This window comes from Trematomus bernacchii, unplaced genomic scaffold (assembly GCF_902827165.1).
Source record: "Trematomus bernacchii unplaced genomic scaffold, fTreBer1.1, whole genome shotgun sequence".
Classification (NCBI taxonomy): Eukaryota; Metazoa; Chordata; class Actinopteri; order Perciformes; family Nototheniidae; genus Trematomus; species Trematomus bernacchii.
In genome coordinates this window covers 907,290-929,737 of record NW_022987654.1, presented here as the reverse complement: position 1 = coordinate 929,737, position 22,448 = coordinate 907,290, and the positions used below count along the sequence as shown (strand labels likewise).

Here is a 22,448-nt window from a genome sequence, read left to right as displayed (position 1 = left end):
ATGCCCCTGGAGCAAACAGTGAATCAGTGTTTAGACCACCCTCCCAGTAGTGTCCCTGTCTTCGTCATATCCTCCCATGTTTGTGTATGTGTGAGTGTGAATGTGCTACTCACTGGCTGCTGGGGGTGTGGCCACTTTTGGAGTAAAGGGGGACATGTTCATCTCCAATGTCTGCCTTGGTGAAGGAGGATATCCACTCAAACAGTCGGGCTCTAAAAGACAAAGACAAGCTAATGAGAAGCAAATAAAGCCATGTGATACACAGCACTCAAACCGTAAGTGTAGTACAAGCACATGTATGTCAACACAGGTAACAAGGAATTTATGTCTACAGCAAATACTGATTTACAAATATAGAATCGAACAAATTAATTTTCCACCATCCTCTCCTCTCATCTATACTATACTTGCATGTGGTTGACAGTACACTGGAGGAACATACTGAACCCAACACACCTCCTATCAAATGAGCGGAGAGACGTTTGCACCATGGTGATGTGTGGTATGCTGCATGTGAATGTTTTGTGTTTACGTGCGTAGGTATGGAGGAACATCTTAAAGCTAAAAGTTAAGAACTCATCCTCAAAATTACATAGCAAGAGTGTGTGACTTGACTGCAGGTCACACAGAGGACAGATGCACTGTCACAATGTAAACATTTTAAAGGAATAGTGGTAACTGTTGTTTCCAAAGCTTTGAAGAGAGCATAGTTTAAGTTTCTCAATAGAGAGGCGAAGTCCCTCCCTTTCCGGGGGAGCTCCATGGGACCTTATTTCGAAAAAAGTCAATGGGGAGAGAAAGATTATCTTTCGATTCCGTTTGAATTGTGCCACGAATTACACATATGATGTTTGTTAATTTAAAAGATCATTTTGCAAGTAAAAAAAATTCAAATGTGTCGTAAAACTGTGAAGTAACACTTTTTTTTGTGTGAAACCGCTCAATGAACTACATCTCTCGTCTCGCACCACACAGCAAGACGGCCGTCACGTTGGCACATTTCACTTCTTTCTTTCAGAATGAGGCGAAAAGTATTAAAAGAGGTGAAAATCACTACAAGTCTGGGCATGTTGAGAGCTGTACATACACAAAAGGGGAGTTAGTTGGTTCGTAAGAGCCAGCATGCGTGACCGGGATTCTGGGATTTGTAGTCTTTCTAGTTGAGTATTTTTCATAGTCTTATATTTCAACAGTTTTACGACAAACTGTGACTTTTTTGACATGGAAATTATTTTTTAAGATTGACAAACATCATATGTGTAATTCGTGGCACAATTCAAACCGGATCGAAAGATAATCTTTCTCTCCCCATTGACTTCAATACATAATTTTTCCGAAATAAGGTCCCATGGGTCGGAAGTAGATGGGGCGGGACTTCGCCTCTCTATTGAAAGGATGTTCTGACGGCAAAGTAAAGTGGTGAAAATATTCTGATTATAGGGTACATTTTAAGTGAATTTTGTTTTGTTTTAGATGGGCCTTTCTTTAGGTGGTTAACAGATGTTTCCCTGAAGCCCCACCCATATCAATACATCATTTTGCTTCTGTGCATTATTCCTATCTGTTACTCGAAATAGGAATTGCTTTCTACTGCTGTGTTATACACTGACTTTATATAAGTATGTCATACAACCCCACTTAAAAAATTCCAAACAATCCCTTTAAGTATTTTTACGTTCTATACTTTACTGTACCTGTCTCTCTTTGGGGTGTGGTTCTGTCCGTTGACCAGGCTGTGCAGTGGGATGTGAGCACTGGCAGCTTTGGGGAAGGCTGAGGTAGAGTTAGAGCTGTTGGTGCTCAAGTCCAGGCCCTCGGCATGTTTCAGGGCCTCCTCACTGCTCTGCACCCCCGACACCTCCTTCCACAGCTGTTGGAGGTCTGACGGACACATCGCTGCAAAGAAGGAATGCACAGTTCACTTGGCTGCAATACTCTCCTTGATAAGTTTCACATGTTCAGTGCAAATGTGATCAAATGATAGTGAAGCTTATTATAACAAGAATACATTTGGTTCACATAAATTCAGATGAGACAATTTCAACCACATACAGACACACTGTAAATAAACTGATGTCATAGAGAGCTGTGACTTGCTTTTCTAATCCACAAAAAACACAACTATTAATGTCCTCTGGGAGTGGTTATGAAAGAGGAAAATAAAACAAACTAAAACAGACAAGAGGTTAATTTCTGCATGTTTTTGTTATCTTTCTAGATATTCACTGTTCCTCAACTATTTCCTAATCTCTGTTGGCAATTGCTACTAGCCACCAGCACCACTGCTCCTGTCACTACCACTATTTGTCTGAACAGGGTGGGTGCACACTTTGAGTTCTCTCTAGTTGCAGCTTTGTTATTTCTGCTCCAATTTCACAGTTAGAGAGACGCCTAAAATGCCGCAGCCTACTCCAATGGATCTTACCATGCACGTATGCACGCACACACACACAACGGCACACACACTACACGCACACACCTAAAGAGACCTTGCAGCAATCCAAATATTATGTCTGCTTTGTCTGCATTCTTCTGTGGTCCCGCCAAAACAAAAGTTCTCACTCTGGAGGAATGAGGCGGTGTGTGCAATAGATTTCTGTACATATAAGAGTGAAACTGTAAAGTAGCTAGACGGTTGTTAGATAAAGCGTTTCCTCTTTTGACTTATCAGAAAGCACATAAACAATTATTCAATAACAAATAAGAAGCTAAAAATGTAATTTGATAAGAACTGATATTTTGTTTCTGTCAGCAGTCAGCAGTTTAGAAACAAACTTAAACAGTAAGCAGCCAGGAGCTGGACCGACTTTTAAACAAAGCTTTTTGATTTTATGTGTATTTTATTCAGGTGAAAATGTCCTCTCACAATTACCCCAATCTAGTGTTGTCACCTACAAAGTATTTGTGAGGATGAGAGTATGTTTGCTTACTGTAAAAACATACACACCCACATCAGGCTGTCTTTTCATTGATTTACATGGCTTTTAGTTACTAAGAAGGCGGGGTCTAACAGGATGAAGTCAAATGTAATGCATTTTATTTATATTTGAGTGCTGAAACACAATCTCAATAGAAACTACTTTTTGATTGATAGTAGTTTAATGCTCTTTGTTCTTTTGCCATGAACTCAGTAGCCTCCAAGTAAGAGAAATAAACAATACCCACAGCAGGACCCCACTCATGTCCACCCCCCACCAGCTACCCACCGGACACAACGGCCCTTTGAGGCGGGGCAATAGTGTGTGCAGTTGTGTATGTGTGTAGGTGCAAGTGTTTATGCATGTGTGTTTGTGTGTTTGTGTGGCATGGCTGGTCAGAGGAATGCTCTGCCTCACGCCTGGCTGAGCCGTCACAATGGACCGGCTCTTTCACACTGCAGGGAAATTCCACTCTGATACGGAGGGAGAGAGTGAGAAAGAGAAGGAGATGCCAGAGCCAAATGTTTGTATCTGTCGGAAAATGAACACATCTTTTATCCAAAACTGTGGCTTCTGTCTTTTTATTTGTTTTTAATTTGTATCTTCTCTGGGTTTTTTTTCCTGCTCTCTGTAAACTTTTAATTCCACTTACCCTCTGGCGGACACAACCACAAACACACACACACACACACACACACACACACACACACACACACACACACACACACACACACACACACACACACACACACACACACACACAACACACACACACACACACACACACACACACACACACACACACACACACACACACACACACACACACACACACACACACACGCTCCCTGCCCTCTAGCACATAAACACACACATGCATAGATCAGGTTTCTGTAAAAATGTTGGGTCCTGCAGTATTTGAAATGAAACCTTTTGAAGTTAAAATGATTTGATTAGGTTTATGTTTGTTTTTGGCAGGTTCAAATAACAGAGCGACGATGAGTGTGTGTGCTTGTGTGTGTGACTTGCATGTGACCACGCATGAGAGAAAGAGAAAGATCACACAGACGGAGGGAAGGAAACGGGTCTGTTTGGTCAACTCAGTCAGCGCTTTAGCAATGTTACGGCCACTTGAGAGCCCCTAAAGCATTCTCTGCGTGTGAGGTAGTGTGTGTGCATGCGTTAAGACTTTATTGTGCACAGGCAAAAGTGTAGAAAAACACACACAAATGCACACATGTTCACTTAGGGCGGGCCGGCAAACAGTCAACATTTATCGTTCTTAAACCATGCTGACAAAAAGAAGGGACTGTGGGAGCAGTTACATATAGCAACAGAACAATATCCAGTGGGCACAGCAATAGCAAAACGATGATGTTCATGTGTCTGGCTAATCTCAAGTACACACACACACACACTCGCAAAAGCTCATGCACACACCTCCAAGCAGGGGGCTTAGTGGCATATTTTACCTATTATCCAAATGAGTACCTTCCACAAACCCACCAATCAGGTTCCTTTTATCTTTTATAGGCTGATTAACTTAACAGGCTTCACATGCGGCACTGGGTACAGGCCAGTGTGTATGTGTGTGTGTTCAGTTATGACCATGTGTGTATGCATGTTTGTCAGGATGTGTCTGTGTGACTGAGTGTTGTTTGTTTATGAATGTGTGTGCCGGCGCGCCACGTGCACGTACCTTGCTGCAGAGACTGCATGGCGGCGGTGGGCTGCAGTGGTACCAGGCCTTGTCTCTGGAGGTTGAGGATGTGCTGCTGCTGAAGCTGCTGCATCTGGATCAGCTGCTGCTGGAAGGCCAACTGCTTACTGCCTAGCTGCTGAGGGCCAAAGACAGAGGGGGGAAAAGGTTATCAAGTTACGTATTACTTCTATGTTATCCGCACCTATTTCCTTACTCAGTTTTTTCACTCTTTGTAGTTATTTAATAATTCTGAAATAATTTCTATTAATTCTGAAAATAGGTTATAAATACAGATATCCATGATTTTTTTTTTTTTTTTTTTTAATATAGCCCCCACTGGTCCATTGGCCACCCACTGATGTATATGTCAATTTGTGATCAAAGTTTGCAGAGTGCCAACCATTGTATTAATACGCCGTCTGCTAATATTGGCAGAGAATCCATGAAAGTACACTGAGCCAGTGCAATTCTGCAGAAATCTTCTGGCCCTCACAACAAACTATAAAAAAGAATAACATTTTGTAAAAGTGTGAATTATAGTTTTCACACGACTGCCAGACAGCTGCCTTTGATTTTGTCGTCTTTCGTCTAAAAAGAAGCCCTTCCCAGTATTGTTATTGTGAATTAAATTGGTCAGCCTGTCCCATTACATCATTCAATCCTAACAAATTCAAGCATAAAGTCGACTAACACCATATAAAATAAATAAAAGTCCTGTATTAAACAGAAGAAAGCTGCGAGGAGGAGGAGGTAAAGGGAATGAGGGAGTTTGAAGGGAGAGTGGGAGAGACTACATGGCGCGTGGCGATAATGTCGGTGTGTGTTGCGGTGATAAATGTCCCCTTTCCTGCCCTCCCAGTCTCGGTCAAATCTGGCCTGGGCTGTTTGAACCCTCCCTGACCAACCCCCAAAAGAGATGGACTTTATCTTTTGCAGATAACAAGTAGAGAGGAAAAATAAATAAATACAACTTGAAGAACGGCTCATTGTGTGTGCATGAGTGTGTATGTGTGTGTGAGCGAGGGAGAGATAGAGAGAGTGGCAGCCTGGAACTCTTTGAACAGCGAGGATCTCACAGGAAGGGCAGATAGGTCACTTCCTTTCAGACTTAGTGCCTGGGGAGAAGAAGTGTGATGGCAGTGTGTTTGCGAGTGGGAGGGGGCTGTTAGGGGGGTGTAGAGGAATTATCACAACAACTGTTTCAAACAAAGAGAGGGGAAACATAATTTCCAGCGGCTGTTTCAATTGAAATTCAGCTATAAGCTTTCAAGTAAGTTAAAAAGTGTTTTTTAATATTCGTAGCATATCATTTGCTGGAAATCTTTCATTAAAGAGTTTCTAAGGGATGAGGAATGAATCCACATTAAACTGAGAATGCTAGGACCACAAAGACTCATTGCAAACTTTATCAAAGGCAATTGGTGTTGTGGTCATAGACAAAATCTGTGTCATTCTTACATGATTCAGTTCTTTGAAGTGAACTGCCAAATTCTCATTTGTTACAATAAATGGTCTATCATGATGAAATGTCCTGAATGAACTGTTTTCTCTTTTCTCTCTCTCAAGACCTCCTGCCCCTCCTTTTCTACTTGTCTGTCCATTTTATTTTTTTCCACTCCCCCCTCTGTCCCTCATTCTCTCTTGAGATATGGCTATGGTTCTTTAAAACACACATAGTGTGTGTGTGAGTGTGTGTGTGTGTGTGTGTGTGTGGGTGTGTGTGTGTGTGTGTGTGTGTGTGTGTGTGTGTGCGCCTGTGTTCTGTTTACATTAGCTGTGGCTGAGTGGCCAAAGCTAGCGCAGTAACAGGCTGTCAATGTGATTTATGAGCACATCACACAGTGTCTGAGCCTGCCAGTCACACAGATTCACACACCCACACACACACACATCTAGAAGGATACTCACAGACACACACACGCACACACACACACACACAGTCGAGGAGAATCTCAGACACACACATGCACACATCTCTTGTGATGGTCAGAGCCACTTCATTAAGCTGACTCCTGACCAGTCCCAAATGCACCGGCGACACACAAACACTGACTCGACATACACATACATACTCTTTCTTTCAATGCATCACTTCCACGCAGACAAGAAAGTGAAGAGAAATTGCAGAAAAGAGGGAAAAGGGCAAAAAGTCACAACCACTGGAGCACAAACAGTGGAAAGGCGAAGGAGAGATTTTCTGTTCTATTCTCCCTCTTTCCTCCTCCATCTTCTTTGTCTCCTTCTGTCCTCTTTGTATGTGTGTGTGTAAAAGGCCTGCTCAAATCTGAAGTTGGTTCAAATCCTCTTCTACACTACTCTCACCAGTAGTTCATTGCTGGAGAGAAAATATCCCTAGCTGATTGCTGATTATCTCAAAGTGTAGGACAGGCTCACAAACAGACCAAGCCTAACACAAATGAAACACATCCCCTGCCTCGATATCTGACAGCAGCTGTTTGACCAGGACAGATACGAGAGTCGACTAAAAAGGTGTTTTTGATTTTGATTGACGGCTCGCGGCGACTGAAAACCACTGACTATTGAAAATGGCCTTAGTCATATCAGCTGTATGCAGTTCTGTGGGGAGGCATATTCCCTCAAGTGTGTGTGTTTGTGCAGTGAACCGTCACACATCAAGCCTCTCCCTCTCTGCATGTATGTGTAGCCGTGTGACCAGTGTTTGCACTTGTCTCGTTGTTACAGGACAACAAACCTGAAAAGTGGGACAGCAGCAGAGAGGAGGGGGAAAGGGGGAAAGCGATGCAGACACCCTCTCAACATGCGAGTCAACCACAACTGGTTTGCTTTGGTCACGGTCGAGTTGGTTGACCGCTGTCGGCGAAGAGTTTGTGGGGCGGGGTGTAAGGGGGGAGGGGGGGGGGGGTCTGCCCACTGGGAGAAGGGGGACGAGGAAGAGAAGGAGAAATCTAGGATGTGTCTCCTCATGCGTTTATATGAATAGTCTCATGAGGCCCTTCTCCCTAAGTCTGTTTCCTGCATGGCCCTCTATATGTTCCGTAATGCTTGTGCAGGAGCATCAAAATGTCTCTGTTACACACATATAGTCAATCAGTAACCTGATCGATAGAGACCCTCTTTGTTGTGCCACAATGTGATCCTAGTTGATCCTCTGATCTCCTTCTGTACCACAGCTGTGGTTAAACCTGGGATAGTGTTCATGCATATTTGTGTGTGTGTGAGACAGAGAAAGGAGAGCAAGGGAGGCTCTTAATGCTGGCGAGGTTAATTGACAATTAAAAGAGTGGCAGACCCCTCCTACAGACAGATTTCACCTCGGGCTTAGAGCTAAAGGCGCGCAGATGAATACTTTGGCAGGATAGCGTAAGGCTTAGCGCAGCACTCTTTCACTGCCTCGGCATGGCATGCTGCTGGAAGAAATGAAAATCCATATTCACTAATCCTTGTATTTAGACAAGCTTGTACACAAAACAATAAACTAGTGAAGCATAGGATGTGACAAGAGAGGGGAAAAGAGAGCAGACATATCTATACATTATATCCTTCATGGGATTTCTTTCTTCAGCTCGTCCCATGTCAACCACTTTTACTGCGTTTAAGGGTCCTCGTGTACTTCAGAGTGTGCTTGAGCTGAGTGTGTGTGCTTGCTGAAGTTCACCTCTTTTGCTGCTTGCTTCCCGGCCTGCTGCTGCTGTTGCTGCTGTTGTTGCTGCTGCTGCTGTTGCTGCTGTTGTTGCTGCTGAGTCAGAAGCTGGAGATGCAACTGCTCCTGCTGCTTCTTGTAGTACTCCTGTAACTGGAGACAGACACAGAAAGAGGGGAGGCAGGGAGGGGAGAGAAGATGGAGAAATATGAGGCATGTGAATCACAACACACTTTGTATCAACCTCAACCGTACCGCAGTCGACCGACAGTAAAATGCCCCGCCATAGTCAGCCACTTTGAATGGGAGTCTCATGGAATGCAGTTGCTTTCTATTCCTCTCAGGGAAGGCCGCAGTGTATTGTTGTGGTTCTGTGCAGTTCATTGACAAAACGTACAGCAGGCAAACACAGACCTGATAAAGAAGGCTGCTGGGGAATATTATAGATCTATTATAGTGTGTCAAGTTGTGTTGTACAGTTAGATGATTGTCAAAGCTACTGTATATAATGCTGAACCTGCTTGGACACACACACACAGGACGTGACTGAACAGGACCGCGTTAGGCCTACAGCGAAAAAATGCATATGGAAATATTCTTCTGCGAAATACCAGCTCCTACTGTACAAACTGTACTGCTGTCATTAAACACCAGTTGGAACTGTGTGTGTGTGTGTGTGTGTGTGTGTGTGTGTGTGTTTGTATCTGTGCGATGGACTTAAAGGAAAGTGTTTTCGACAGTCTTATGTGTGCTTCATTTTCATCTGCAAATGCTTAGTGGAATAATTTAATCTACAGGATATAGCATTGCTGTCTAATTTAAGGAAACACACAGACATGCATTCATGATTTGCATATGCAAACACACACACACACACACACACACACACACACACACACACACACACACACACACACACACACACACACACACACACACACACACACACACACACACACACACACACACACACACACACACACACACACACACACACACAGAGAGTCTCCTGTGACTGGCCGCAGCTTTCCTGTTTGTTTGACTTACTAATCACTAATTTACTCAGGAAGCTCCATTAAGATTCTAATCTTGCTGAGAGGAGAGCAAGGCGGACTGAAAATCTCACACTGACCGTGACTGTGTGTGTGTGTGTGTGTGTGTGTGTGTGTGTGTGTGTGTGTCTGTAAGGGGGGGTATCCTCCTGAGAACAGCCTGTACATGTGTCCGTCTGCAGTTTGTCTTTGTTTCATGGTGCGTCAAATGTTCAAAGAGGCTTTTCAGCAGAGAATGACTTCACAGTGCAGCAGTTGTTTCAGTCTCTCATCCGTCTGACCCTACATTGAGCAGACTACACTCCACTGCCCATCCTCGCTACACAGTCTGCGTAATGTGATGGCCCTGCTCTTTTTGTGCAAAGCTGTTTTACATTTCCAGTTTCAATCTTGTCCCAGCCATTGCTCCAAATTTGCATAATTTACTGTGCTTTTGTACGACGACGTTCCTTCTTGTCCTTAATTCATTTTAAATGCAGGACTTATTCCTTCTTGCTGCTTTTTCTTTCCCATCTGTCTCTCCTCTCTTTTATCGCTCCTTAGGCCGAGTTAATCTCTCTTTTCCGCGTCACTAGCCCTGATCGCCTCCTCATCACACAGACACATGCATATGCAAGCACGCACATGCACACACACACGCACACACACGCACACACACTTGGCTGGAGAGTGGTGAGATGAGGGAATAATTAAGTGATAATTAAGGTCTTTTTAATGATTTGATTCAGTGGCTCTGTGCATTAAGAGTATGTATAAGTGAGGCATTCACCTCTCCAGCCTATTACCATGACCTTGACTTTAGTGAACACACTGAGAAATAAAGGCAAAGCAGCTGTAGCATAAGTAAAGGTTAGAAAAAACTTAAAGGTTAAAACACACACGCACACACATCCACAAATGGGTGCCCGTATAAACACTGCAGCAGTTGGCCGTAAACCTTACTTACACACTCTTACACAATGCTGTATTGCCATGGGGATATGAAATGTAATGCCTCAGTGAGTGATATGTTGGTTGATTGTTCCGTGTGTGTGTGTGTGTGTGTGTGTAAAAGTGCCTGATTTGCAGATATACACTATGAGCAAGTCCATACTGTGGTTAATTAAGTGGGAGAGCAATGTTAAACTCAGTGGTTTTAATAGTGTGTGTGTGTGTGTGTGTGTGTGTGTGTGTGTGTGTGTGTGTGTGTGTGTGTGTGTGTGTGTGTGTGTGTGTGTGTGTGTGTGTGAGAGTACGTGAATGAGAGAGAGAGAGAGAGGGTGTGTATTATCAACCCTCCCATTTCTTTTTTTTTCTCTGTCGAGAGCTGGTGAAGAGGTTCTTACCCATCTGCATGTCTGCTTCCAGAAAGCTAGCACATTTCACATTTCCATTATGATACATGTTGTCAGATCTTCCCACTGCAATTTATACTCGCCTAAAGCTACTGCTCCTTATTAAGTCTTCTGTCTGCTCTGTCCTTGCCTGCGTGTGTGTATGTATGTGTTTTCTAGACATCCTAGATGCTGTAATTACTTCTCTATCCCCACTCTGTTAATAGTCCTATTCTCAGCCTTTACAAGGTTGCGTGTGTGTTTTGTGTGTGTAGGTAGGAGGTCATAGGTTGGTGCGGCTTGCAATTTGACAGATCTGTTGCAGATGAAGAGTGTTTATTGGTTTGTGTCGACATGGCAACCCTTCTCTCACCTGCCGGGCATCAGCAACACACACCCCTGAATCACTGTGATTCACTGTGTGATGCTGAGAAGCGTACAGGCGTCTGTGTGTATGTGTGTGTTTATATATGTGCAGGTGGGAGCATGCACATTCTCCTAGCAACAATGCTAAAGTGGAGGTACTCCAAATGACAATGTGTGTATAAGTGGATATGTGGATGTGTATTTATCTTCAAAGATCTCCGAGCATTCAATAAAACACAATCACGCCCAGTGTGTGTCAGCGCCTACTAAAACAGACACATCCAAACATGTCAGCCTGGGACCGGGTCCAACAGTTCTAATGTGTGTGTGAATGTGTGTGTGTGTTTACCTGCTGTAGCATTAGAGCCTGCTGTTGCTGCAGCAGGGCCTGGAGCTGAGGGGGAGACAGGATCTGTTGCATCTGCTGAGGAGTGATCATCTGTGGACTCATCATAGCCATGGAGACAGGCACCTAAAAGCAGCACAGAACACAGACATGTTAGTATATTTAAATGTACACACTGGCTTGCAAATGTAGGACAACTCAATCAATGGGCTGAGCTTTGTGTGAAGAGGCCCAGCCGGCGCAGCGAGCTTTAAGCATGACTGTGCCTGCAACTAAATGCTCAACTCAAAACAAACAATGTGAATGGAGGGTGTACAGTATGCTGGTATGGACAGGTAAAGTGAGAGACGTGTGTTGTCTCATTCTCTGTTGTCAGTCACTGCTAAGAAGAGCTGGCAACATCAGACAAAGATAAATAGACATCACAGCACACACATATTGTTGACACAGTCCTCCACAAGGCGGGCATTGTAAAAAGATGAAACATTTTTTGAAACTGGCAATTTCTGTGACAACAGGCAGATAAAAGGACAGATAGGCAATCTCCCTATGAAATACAAAATCTTATCTGCTTTTATAAACACATGATTAGGACATCCTCCGATTCTCTTTCCACACAGTCAAGCCTGGCTAAGAAGAAAAGAACAACAAAGTGGATATCTGATGAGATGTCTATCTCATCAGATAGAGCTGCAGGCAGGCAAAGACATAGACACACACACGCACAGACACACACACTGTGAGGGTACTTGGTAATTCTTGCAGTTGTGTTGTGCAAGCACTCTTAAAGCACATGCATTGTACACAGAGATGGGCATAGATGCTAATCTGATGACAAACACTGCAAAACTGAAGAAAACTAACCACATAAATCAGGAACTGAGAAACTCACACCCTTGCATAAATGGAGAACGAATATATGAAAAACCACACAGACAATACTGCTGACAAAGTGTTTCTTTGATTATTAACTGAATTAAGCTTTGAGAAAACAATATGGGGATTAAAAGAGACAGAGCATTTCAGACACAGAGAGATATTTAGGGAAGGAAAGGGAGTGAGATCAAGTCCAAGAGCTGATATTTTCTCACTGTTTGCAGGCTTCCCTCTCTGTCTGTACATTAATAAACCATAATGCTTGCTCAATACAAATAATCCTGTCAGTCAAAAGGGGGTGGCTGTGTCACAGGGAAATACATGCTTGAGTTATCACCTCTGAAATTGGCCATTTATCTATACTCACTTTGTGGTGAAATATCAATCTGGTCAACATGGTCAAAGTGTGCGTCTGTGTGTGGGCTTGTGTGTGTGTGTGTGTGTGTGTGTGTGTGTGTGTGTGTGTGTGTGTGTGTGTGTGTGTGTGTGTGTGTGTGTGTGTGTGTGTGCGTGCGTGCGTGCGTGCGTGCGTGCGTGCGTGCGTGCGTGCGTGTGTGTGTGGGCTTGCATAAGTGCCGGCAGTGCGGATCTCTCTTCAGAGCAGTCTATCTACTCTCCACCTAAGGCAGAGAGGGAGGCTGATGGGAGAGGGAGTTGTGCGGCAAAAAACAAGGAGACAAGCTGTCAGGGGTAAATTAAATCTGTAAGGATCGGATTTTGTAAACAAGATTGGCCATAAATACTAACACCCCTATTCCCACCTGGCCCAAGCCTCCCTCCTTCCATCCCTCTCTGTCTCTTTTTCTCTCTGTGTGTTTGTCAGTGGCCACACACTCTGCCTTTATCAAAGCAGTCTCCTCTTTACCAAACACACTCCCAGCCACATGTAACGGTGAAGGGATGGAGAATAGCAGATGAATGAGCTGTAGCGCCAGAGAGTGTTTGTTTGAGATGAGGGGGAAGAAGGAAAAGAAAAGACAGAGTCAGAGCGGGGTGAGGCAGGGGAAGGGTGCTGTTGTGGCAGTTGGTAAAGGAACAGGCAGAGGGGATGGGGTGGCGGGGTGTCATGAGTAAGGTGGGGGGTGGTGACGGGTGCAGCTTGGCGTCATGCCAGCTTGCCCCCGCCGCTGGGCCTTGTCAGTCTAAGCTGCCAAATGAAAAGCTGTAATTAATTGCTCTTGTGCATCCCATTCTTCCTCCTTGACAACTCATACATTCTATTTTATACACACCGCCATTGACATTTTTAAGTCACAGGCGTAATAATTACTGGAGTTATAGCACCTTTCTGTGTGCTGGATGATGCTCTGACGCCAGAATCAAACGCGCGCCCATGTGCGCAAGTGCTGATATACTGAAACGCATGTGTGTGGGTGTACACTTGTTTGCATAAATGTGCACGTATGCATGTGTTTAAAGGCTGAATGTGTGTGTGGCAGGCTGAATGCTGAGTAGTTAAGGTTTGACGCCATTAATTGCCCCTATAATCTAATATCACAAAGCGTGGTGATTATGGGGCATGCGTTGCCACCGCCATACGACACCGCCAGCCTGAGAGCGCCGCCACAAAACAAAAGCCTCGCCATTAGCGATTTGACGGGCCAGGACAAAAGCGCTTCACAATGCGGAATTATATTTTCATTCGGCTTTGTCTCTCCCGGTGAATGATTTCTCCCCTTTCATTGGACTGTGAATAGGGAGAGTCTGAAAAGCCGGGCGATTTGAAGTCAGCCATTTATTAAATGCATTTAATTTTTTTCCCGCTGTCGCCCCATTTTTTTCATGTTGCATGTTAATTTAAAAGAGAGAGATGCGTGTTAGATTAGTGGGAGAGAGGTAAAGCTTGGGGGGGATTTGAGTGGAGGGGAGAGCAGGGAGAGGGGAGAAGGAAGGTTACCATCCACACAGTGAAGGAAAGAAAAGGAGGTGAACCAAATGAAGGAGACAGGGAAGAAGAGAGGAAATAATGAATGAAAAATAGATGATAGGTGTGCAAAGAGTCTCAAAACATCCTCACACAGCATGTTGGTCGACCTAAAGTTGAGATACAGTGAAAACACACAAATCCAGGTGTTTAAAGAAACGACTAATAATAATAATGGGATTTTAAAACAAAAGATGTCACTCACACTATAGTTTAAATGCAAGGATCAGTCTTATGTGCAAACACACACATACGCATTTCTGAGGGTTCGGTGGCTGACAGAGGTCAACCCCTGTCTTGGAAAGAGGGAGCTGGGGGTAGGGAGGGAAGGAGGGAGGAGAGGAGAAGCGAGAGACAGCCTTGTCGTTTACAGAGAGTGGAGGAGTAATTAGAGGGGTTGTTTGAAGAGGGAGTTTAACTGATTAACAAAGAAGGAGAGGGAGCGAGAGAGTGCCCTAAAGATGGGAAAGAGAAGGAGGAGAAAGGCATGGAGTCCCAGAGGAGCGAAGGGAGAGAAAGAAGGGGGATGTTACTTGCATTTCAATGAGCCTCCATCCCTCTCTCCTCTCCTCCCTTGATGACTTTTTATTCTAACGAGGAGGAAAGCCCCACTTTCCATTTCAGATGAAACCTCATGAAGAGAGGAAGGAGGGCGATCTGATATTAAACCAGGGTGCAGCCGGGGGAATAAGCCCAGTGCGGCGCAGCACCGTGTTTGAATAGAGACCGGCGGGTTATACGTGTGCATCTTCTCTCATTCAGGGCCAACTTTGGATTTCACACATTCACCTTCCTCATAATAAAGAAACACAACAGCCCTAACCATCACTTCATTTGCACACCAAATGATCACATTTAGAATAAACAAAAAGCATGTGACAGTTTTAAAAAGATCCAGTGTGCCCCCAAAATGTGTGTGTGTGTGTGTGTGTGTGTGTGTGTGTGTGTGTGTGTGTGTGTGTGTGTGTGAGAGAGAGTGAGAGAGAGACAGCAGTGAGTGGTGAGAAGAAAGGAGGCTATAATCAGAATCTAAACAGGCTCTCAGTCTAAATGATGCGGGCCCTGCCTCTGGGTCTATGGGGACACGCAGGAGAGAGGGATAATTGAAAAAATGACAGAGAAGAAGGCAGGAGGAGGAGAGGGAGGCTGACACAGACCTCCTCCCCTCCTCCTCCTCTTCACCCCCCCCTCTCAAACCCCAGCGCTGTTTATCCTTGTCACTGAGCATTACCACCTCACCCTGGAAGGGACGCCTGCCTCTCTTCCACACACACACACACACACACACACACACACACACACACACACACACACACACACACACACACACACACACACACACACACACACACACACACACACACACACACACACACACACACACACACACACACACACACACACACACACACACACACACACACACACACCTATATGCGCATTAAAACTGGCCTCTGTCTTACATTATTTGTCAATAATCGATTGCTATAATGATTTGGGATTTTTCTTTTGCAAGATTTGCAATCCTTGTTGGAAGTTACTATAGCCACACAACTCATTTGGCAGTGTGAACAAGTTAGTGGTCAAAAAGGGGGAAATCTGTGCTTATTCATGCACATAGCATGAATGCATGACCCTCTTCTGCCACTGTAGCTGCCTGCAGGCTGGGGGGTAAACGAGAGCCTCCCGTTAAGAATGCAGCAGCACTGCGCCGCGTCTCGCTGTGTAAAGGCTTTAATGGTGTGCGGTGAACTCCCGTCCTTATTTTTGGTTGTTTATTCACCAGCTATCATCACTATCGCTCCTTACCCTCTCTCAGTCCCTCCAGGTAAACAGCCTGTCTGTGCTCATCATGCCAAGAAATGAGAAGAGAACATGGGGGTGTGGGTGGGGGTAAAGGGGGAGAGAGTGAGGGGCTAGAAAGAGAAAAGCAGAGGAGCGGAGGAGAAAAGCATTTGAGTGAAAAAGGGAAATAGAAGGAGCGCCCACTGTGCTGAGAGCGTTGTTTGGAGCTCAGGGCCAGGTCTCCACTGGAAGTAAAAGGGCCCCATTGTGTGTGGTGAGTACCCCTCCTCCAGCTAATCTGCCGAGGGGCCAGGGGCCACATTACTCTGGGGGGAACTGATGAGCGAAGCCAGGTGGGGTTGGGATGATACAGGCATTTTACCGCCTCAGACGTTCTGCTGAGTAATGTTTCTGTGTGTGTCTGTGAGCAATGTGTGTGTGTGTGTAAGCTCGTGTCAATCAAAAATCTTAATGTGCCAAAGGAGGTTTGATTTTATTTGTTATCTTTGTGTGTACATTTCGATCTATAACTATTTGCTTTTACCTCTGATGCATTTTTGTAGAAGCCACATGTGCAAGCAATTGTTTTTTCTAGTTGAAACAATGTATTGCTTAATGTGGTGATTATGAAATGCTCAATTGTTTCTCCCTGGGTTCCTCAATTTATTAAACTGACAACAATGTCACCAAGTTGAAAATAGGGTTGTTTTTCTCAGCTCATCAAAAGTTGAGTTCATGAAGCTTTCTTCATTTTGAGCTTCTACGGCAGCTTGTTTGCCAAGTTGTTCATAGTTGGCAAGCATTTGGTAGTTTTCACATATCTCTAACAATAATATTTATTACATCACATATGATTTACAAATATATTTGGCTTTATTTAAAATGAACTGGTGTGTGTTTTGGCAGCTTTCTGAGAACAAACTGAGCGGGGGATAAGGTAAGAATAAAGGAGTTGAGAGGAAGGTTGGAGGATGGCTGAGTGGTTGTGTTGATGCTAGCATGTAAGGATGGATTAATAGATGAAATGATAAAGGTGTGAGGACAGTAGCGGCACCTGAGCCCACAGAGGAAGGCAGGGAGTCGAGATCTTTGCTCATATATGAACACAAACTCATACACACAATTCATGTGGATTCGCATAAAACTGAGCTCTCCTTGACAGGGGCCAGAGAAATAAAAATACAGACAGTAAAAGACCAGTAAGTTCAAGTGGAAAATCCTCCCCCCCCCCCCCCCACTCTCCCCCCTACCTTCTTCTCCCCTCGTCCGCCGCCTCACACCATCTAACGCCCCAGTGCTTCAGAATAAAATGACAACACATTTCTCGAAACACACAGACACACTCACACTCGGGGCATTTCATTGGGAAGTGTGAGAGGCCTTTATCGACCATATTTCATTACTGATTTCACTCATGTTTCAAATCACAAAATAAGAGTTTCACACTTCAGTGGTCAGACCCAAACCTCTCCTCTCCATCCTTCCCCTCTGTCTGTCCAGCCCTCTGCCCAGAGCCAAACCCATTCCACGGGCTGCTCAACCTCCTCCCATACACCCTTCACAAACTGTCAGGACCCCATACCACCCCCAACACACACACACACACACACACACACACACACACACACACACACACACACACACACACACACACACACACACACACACACACACACACACACACACACACACACACACACACACACACTAACCTACACACGCAGCCCCAATTCCCTCCACATCAAATAAGAGAAACTGCCAACTAAGCACTTTCATTGAGTGGACAAAAGGAGTGCTTTGGGAAAAACACTTTGAAAGGAAATAAAAGAGAAGGAACCGCTTCAGTACCGCAGACTCTGGGGGGTTAAACACTCATCTTTCCACATACTTTTGTTGATTAGTTAAAAGACTTTGAACCCTGCCACAGAATCCTTATGTTCAGTAGATTTTCATAAATATGTAGTAGTTAAAATAAGGCAGCTGGGGAAGGCAAGAAACTATTCAGCGACATATAGAAATGTGGTGAATAAAGGCTGTAATATTGATTAAAAGTATTTTCATTGAAATAAACTCTCTCTCTGCTTTAAGACTGACATGACTCAGTTTCTTCCTTCCTCTCTTCCTCCATCCCACTGTGCCGGTGCCAGCGCTCTCCAGAGAGCAGAGAGGCAAGCTAATTAACATATCTCTAATGAGTCTTTTCATTTTTTTCCTAATTAAACGAGCTCTTCCATAATACATGAAAACAGGACACCGCGCTATTCAATTACATACGTATGGGCCACAGCCAAGCACGTGCGTTAATCTGTATGTGAGCATGCCAAGTGGCAGTGTGTTAAGTGTGCCAGCCGCGGGTCTGCCAAGTGGGTGTATATGTGTCTGCTTGTGCCCACCCAGTGTATAAGCGCGTGCCAAGTGTGTCCATTGTAGAGAACGTGTGGCAGGTCATGGAGGCATGGTACGCATCATGCTGGGTAATCCGCCAATTGGCACACTGTCTCAGTCGCACGCGTGCCACAAGCAATTATGCTAACTGTGGCCAATTATGTCCGATACCTACCACAAACACACACCTAAAGAGTGAAATTATCCAAATACCGCAGAGGTATCTTTCAAGTGAAATCTCTTAAAAAGGAAATGCCTTTTTCACTTACTGTAGACTGATTCAGGAACTGAATGGGCTTCCACGCTGGTTCTTCCACTAGTTACTTTTATTGACTCTCCAAGTTAGTACAGCATTTCAATATCTGACTGTTTTGTTGTGCATGATTTTTCATCTTTAACCTCTTAAATCCACAATTTTCTATTATTTTTATTTACATACGTGTAAAACTGTTTCTAACGTCATAATAAACCACCTCTATCGTTTTGAATCGTCAAACTCCTCACACTATTCTGATTATTGTGCTTTTCAGCAACTGTAGCAACAATTTTGTAGCGCACAATCAATTTATCCTGCAATTGCCTGTCTAGAGACTTGAGCCATTGTCGAGTTTCTCCTGAATGTGACACATGACAGTAACACAGACACACAGACACACGCACACACACACACACACACACACACACACACACACACACACACACACACACACACACACACACACACACACACACACACACACACACACACACACACACACACACACACACACACACACACACACACACACACACACACACACACACACACACACACACACACACACACACACAGTGGCTTGATAACATCTCACACAGCCAGCCAAACACAGAAACCATCTCTGAACAACCAATCAAAAAGCAGATATAATCTCAGAGTTTCTTTTGCTCTCAGCTCAGATCCTCCCCTCTATTATAAAGAAAGAAAAGAAGAGAAATATGATGGGGAAGGGGGGTTAAGGGAGAGTGGGGGGCGGGGGCTTGTCAGTGTAGACCAAGGCTTCTCCAGAGAAGTCAAGACACGAATAGAAGTCTTCCCGCTCTCCCTGTCTGCCTCTGTCGTTCTCCCTCAGAGAGAAGGGAAAAATCTAATTATCGAGCTCCTAAAGATCTCATTATTGGCTGAGGCTCATTTGCATGTGTGAGAGCAGCCCAGCAGGAACCAACCTGAGGACGGCCATTTTGTGCCTGATGTGAGCCACTGTGTCACCGTACAGTTGCTTACTGCCACCTTTAGAAGTGACCAGATTAAATGTCTAGCTCCACTCACTCCAGGCTCACTCACCCTCTCTGTGGCCGACGGATGCCCGCTCCAATCACAGCCACCGAGTGCAGGTCCTGTGCGATTTTCAATAATGATCGTCAACCTCTAAATTACAGTAATTAAGAGATCTCTGTGCGCCACCTTAGCAGTCAGGTTTGTTGCGAGGTCTCGTAAACAACTTCAGAGCTGTAGCTTCACAGAAACAACGCTTTGTGCTGTGTTATTTGTGCCTGTGTTTCTGACTGCGAGGATCCAAGTACAAACACACACACAAATGTAAATCAAAGTGTGTGTGTGTGTTGGCAGGGTATCTGGGGCTATGTGAGCTGACAGCTCAGACAACAGAGATGTAGCGTGGATGCCCTGGAGAGTACAGAGAGGCTAGCCAGGCCAGGCACCAACAAACAAGACAGATATGGAGGGAGTAGAGGAGGGGTGTGTTTGTGTGTGTGTTTGAGACAGAGAGAGGAGAAAACAGTGTAAGGTTATTCATATAAGGCAGGTCAAATGAATCTGCGTTTGAACTCAGAATACTTACAGGTTAACCCATTGTCAACGTTCACAGAGACTCAAAAGTATCGTTCCTTACAGTTTATTGCTAAACAACAGATTTACATAACATTTTAACTTTCAGTTCCCTTTACGTGCTTGTTTTTTCTTACTTCCTCACTTTGTATTTCTTTCGGGTTTTTTTAGGGTGAGTCAGAGAAAGATTTTTTTTCTAAAACAAAAGCTATATTTTATTCAATTCCCATTCGAGGGCAAAGCACTTGTGTCCTATATGTATGAGACACAGGTCAGAGAAAGGGTCTGATAACACACACTGACCCATTTGGATCGACCACCAATGTGGATTTGAACCATGTGAATGATAAGATTTAAGGAGGAAATGCGGTAGAAAGATAAGCAGTTTTGAAATTCTGTGACACATGTATTAATATTAATGTAAGCACACATGCAATTTCTTTTTGGTTTAATAGTATAAATTATATTTAAATCCTTGGAATGTTTAACAATAAAGATCTTATATAAAACATTTTTTATTTTATTCTCTGACCCCTTTAAAGTCACCATATCATTTCTCTGACTGACATTTTCTATCCAAAGTAAATAAAGTGATTCCGTTTCCAATTGGGGTTTTGATTAAAGTGTAATCTGCAAGATCCCCCTTTTTATACGTTATTATTTCTTTTCTGACATCTCCAGTAATAAGCAGTCATTAATTCTGTGGCATTTTTGCACATCCCAGAGGTCACTTGGCAATTAAACTGTGTGGCCGACACGGCAAAATCTTTTTCTTTGGTCTTTCCGTTGATGACGTTTGAGTTTTTTTTTCTTTGTCTGCTCTATCATGAAGGCTACTCATAATATTCATATTAAACACCCAGCTCATTTTCAAACAAACCCCTCTTCCTGCTGCTGGACATATAAAAGTTTATTTGCACCAGATGAGTTTTCCTGGAATAACATGAGCCAACACCAAATATTTATGAGAACAAATTAAAATGCTTCCATGAAGCATTAATTGTATGTCCTATTACATGTAAACGTTGCAAGATATCACTCAATTGACTTTGTATTATCAGCTTTTAATGTGAATAGTTTCCCATTTTTCCCAAGTGCACCTTACTAGCTGCAGACGCTGAGAATGAAATCCGACCTTATCGTTGCTTCTGACTCACATCCCTCCTTTTCACCTTTATTTATCTTTCTTTATTCCCCATATTGTGGTGTTACGGCTGTCTGTTTATCATTTTGGACGGTAATGAGAAGAGCAGTTCTGCAGCAGACTGCTTGCTGCTCTAGTAGACCCATGGCCCCACTTTATTGATATGAGCCATGGCTACAAATCACACTTCTGTATACCAAACATCACATCATTCTAAAGAACCACCAGAAGTAATGTCATGTGTGATATGCATCAACATGTGTGTGTGCGTGTGTGTGTCTGTGCGTGCGTGTGTGTGTGTGTCCTCCTCAAGTATCTTTCAGTGGGGATCCTGCACTCCTGCTAACCCCTCTCTCTCCGCTTACTGTGGAATTTAACTCTGAAAACAGCTCACTACCCAATCACTACAAAGACCTCATTCACACACATACATTAACAATCACACACACATGCACTCACAGACAGAGGGAGAGAGCGAGAGAGAGAAAAGTATGTGCCTATATCACACTGTGTGGTGGACGTGGCAAGTTGGCGAAGGCAAAGCTGCGGCAGCCAGGGGTTTAATATTATACCGATTGTGACAAAGCAGCACTTTGGTTGTGCATCAGTCTGTTTGTGTGTGTGTTTACTGACCTGCAGGGCGCTCTGTTTGATCTCGTTGCCAGGGGAGTTGAGTCCAGAGGCCTGCTGGAGGAGGAACTGTCTGGCTGCCTGGAGCGCCTACGAGGGAGAAATAGAGATTATCAGATGTTCATCGTGCACACATTGTCACATAGTGAAATATCTACAGAATGAAACAACAACACACTCATCATAGAGACACACGTTTCAAAAGTCACACCTTACTCTTGTAAATTGCATGTGTGCAAGGTCAGTTTCAATAAAAAACACCCATACAAACTATTTCTTAAATGAATAAAAAGGAGAAGCACTAAAACTCCCCTACAGACCGCTCTCTGAGCACTCTCCCTTTGCCAAGCTGTCAGGTCGGATTTCCTTTAACCTGAGACGTCCACCTGGCGCACACACAGGAACTGCGTCTGTGCGTCCATGTGACTGAATACATCCCAAAACCTTCTTTCACTCATAAACTCTGATCATCTCCTCCTTTCCATTCTTTGTTTCTCAATCCTGCCTCCACTCTCCCACTTCCACCCCCCTTCCCTTCTCCTCTTCCTACTTCTCCCTTT

At 44.1% G+C, this 22,448-nt stretch overlaps 1 protein-coding gene across 3 annotated transcripts in view; it reads right to left on the bottom strand.

Annotated features, from left to right (window-relative positions):
* The window catches only part of foxp4 (forkhead box P4), a 91,920-nt gene that overhangs the window by 20,370 nt on the left and 49,102 nt on the right, over positions 1-22,448 (bottom strand). For 2 of the 3 annotated variants that reach the window (XM_034135020.1, XM_034135022.1), the window contains exons 3-8: positions 21,892-21,978; positions 11,323-11,445; positions 8,258-8,395; positions 4,618-4,756; positions 1,695-1,896; positions 114-212 (exon numbers count right to left, since the gene is read on the bottom strand). In XM_034135020.1, coding sequence (XP_033990911.1) covers positions 114-212; positions 1,695-1,896; positions 4,618-4,756; positions 8,258-8,395; positions 11,323-11,445; positions 21,892-21,978 — 788 coding nt within the window. The remainder of the gene's footprint in view (positions 1-113; positions 213-1,694; positions 1,897-4,617; positions 4,757-8,257; positions 8,396-11,322; positions 11,446-21,891; positions 21,979-22,448) is intronic. The other variant, XM_034135021.1, reaches the window with a different exon arrangement.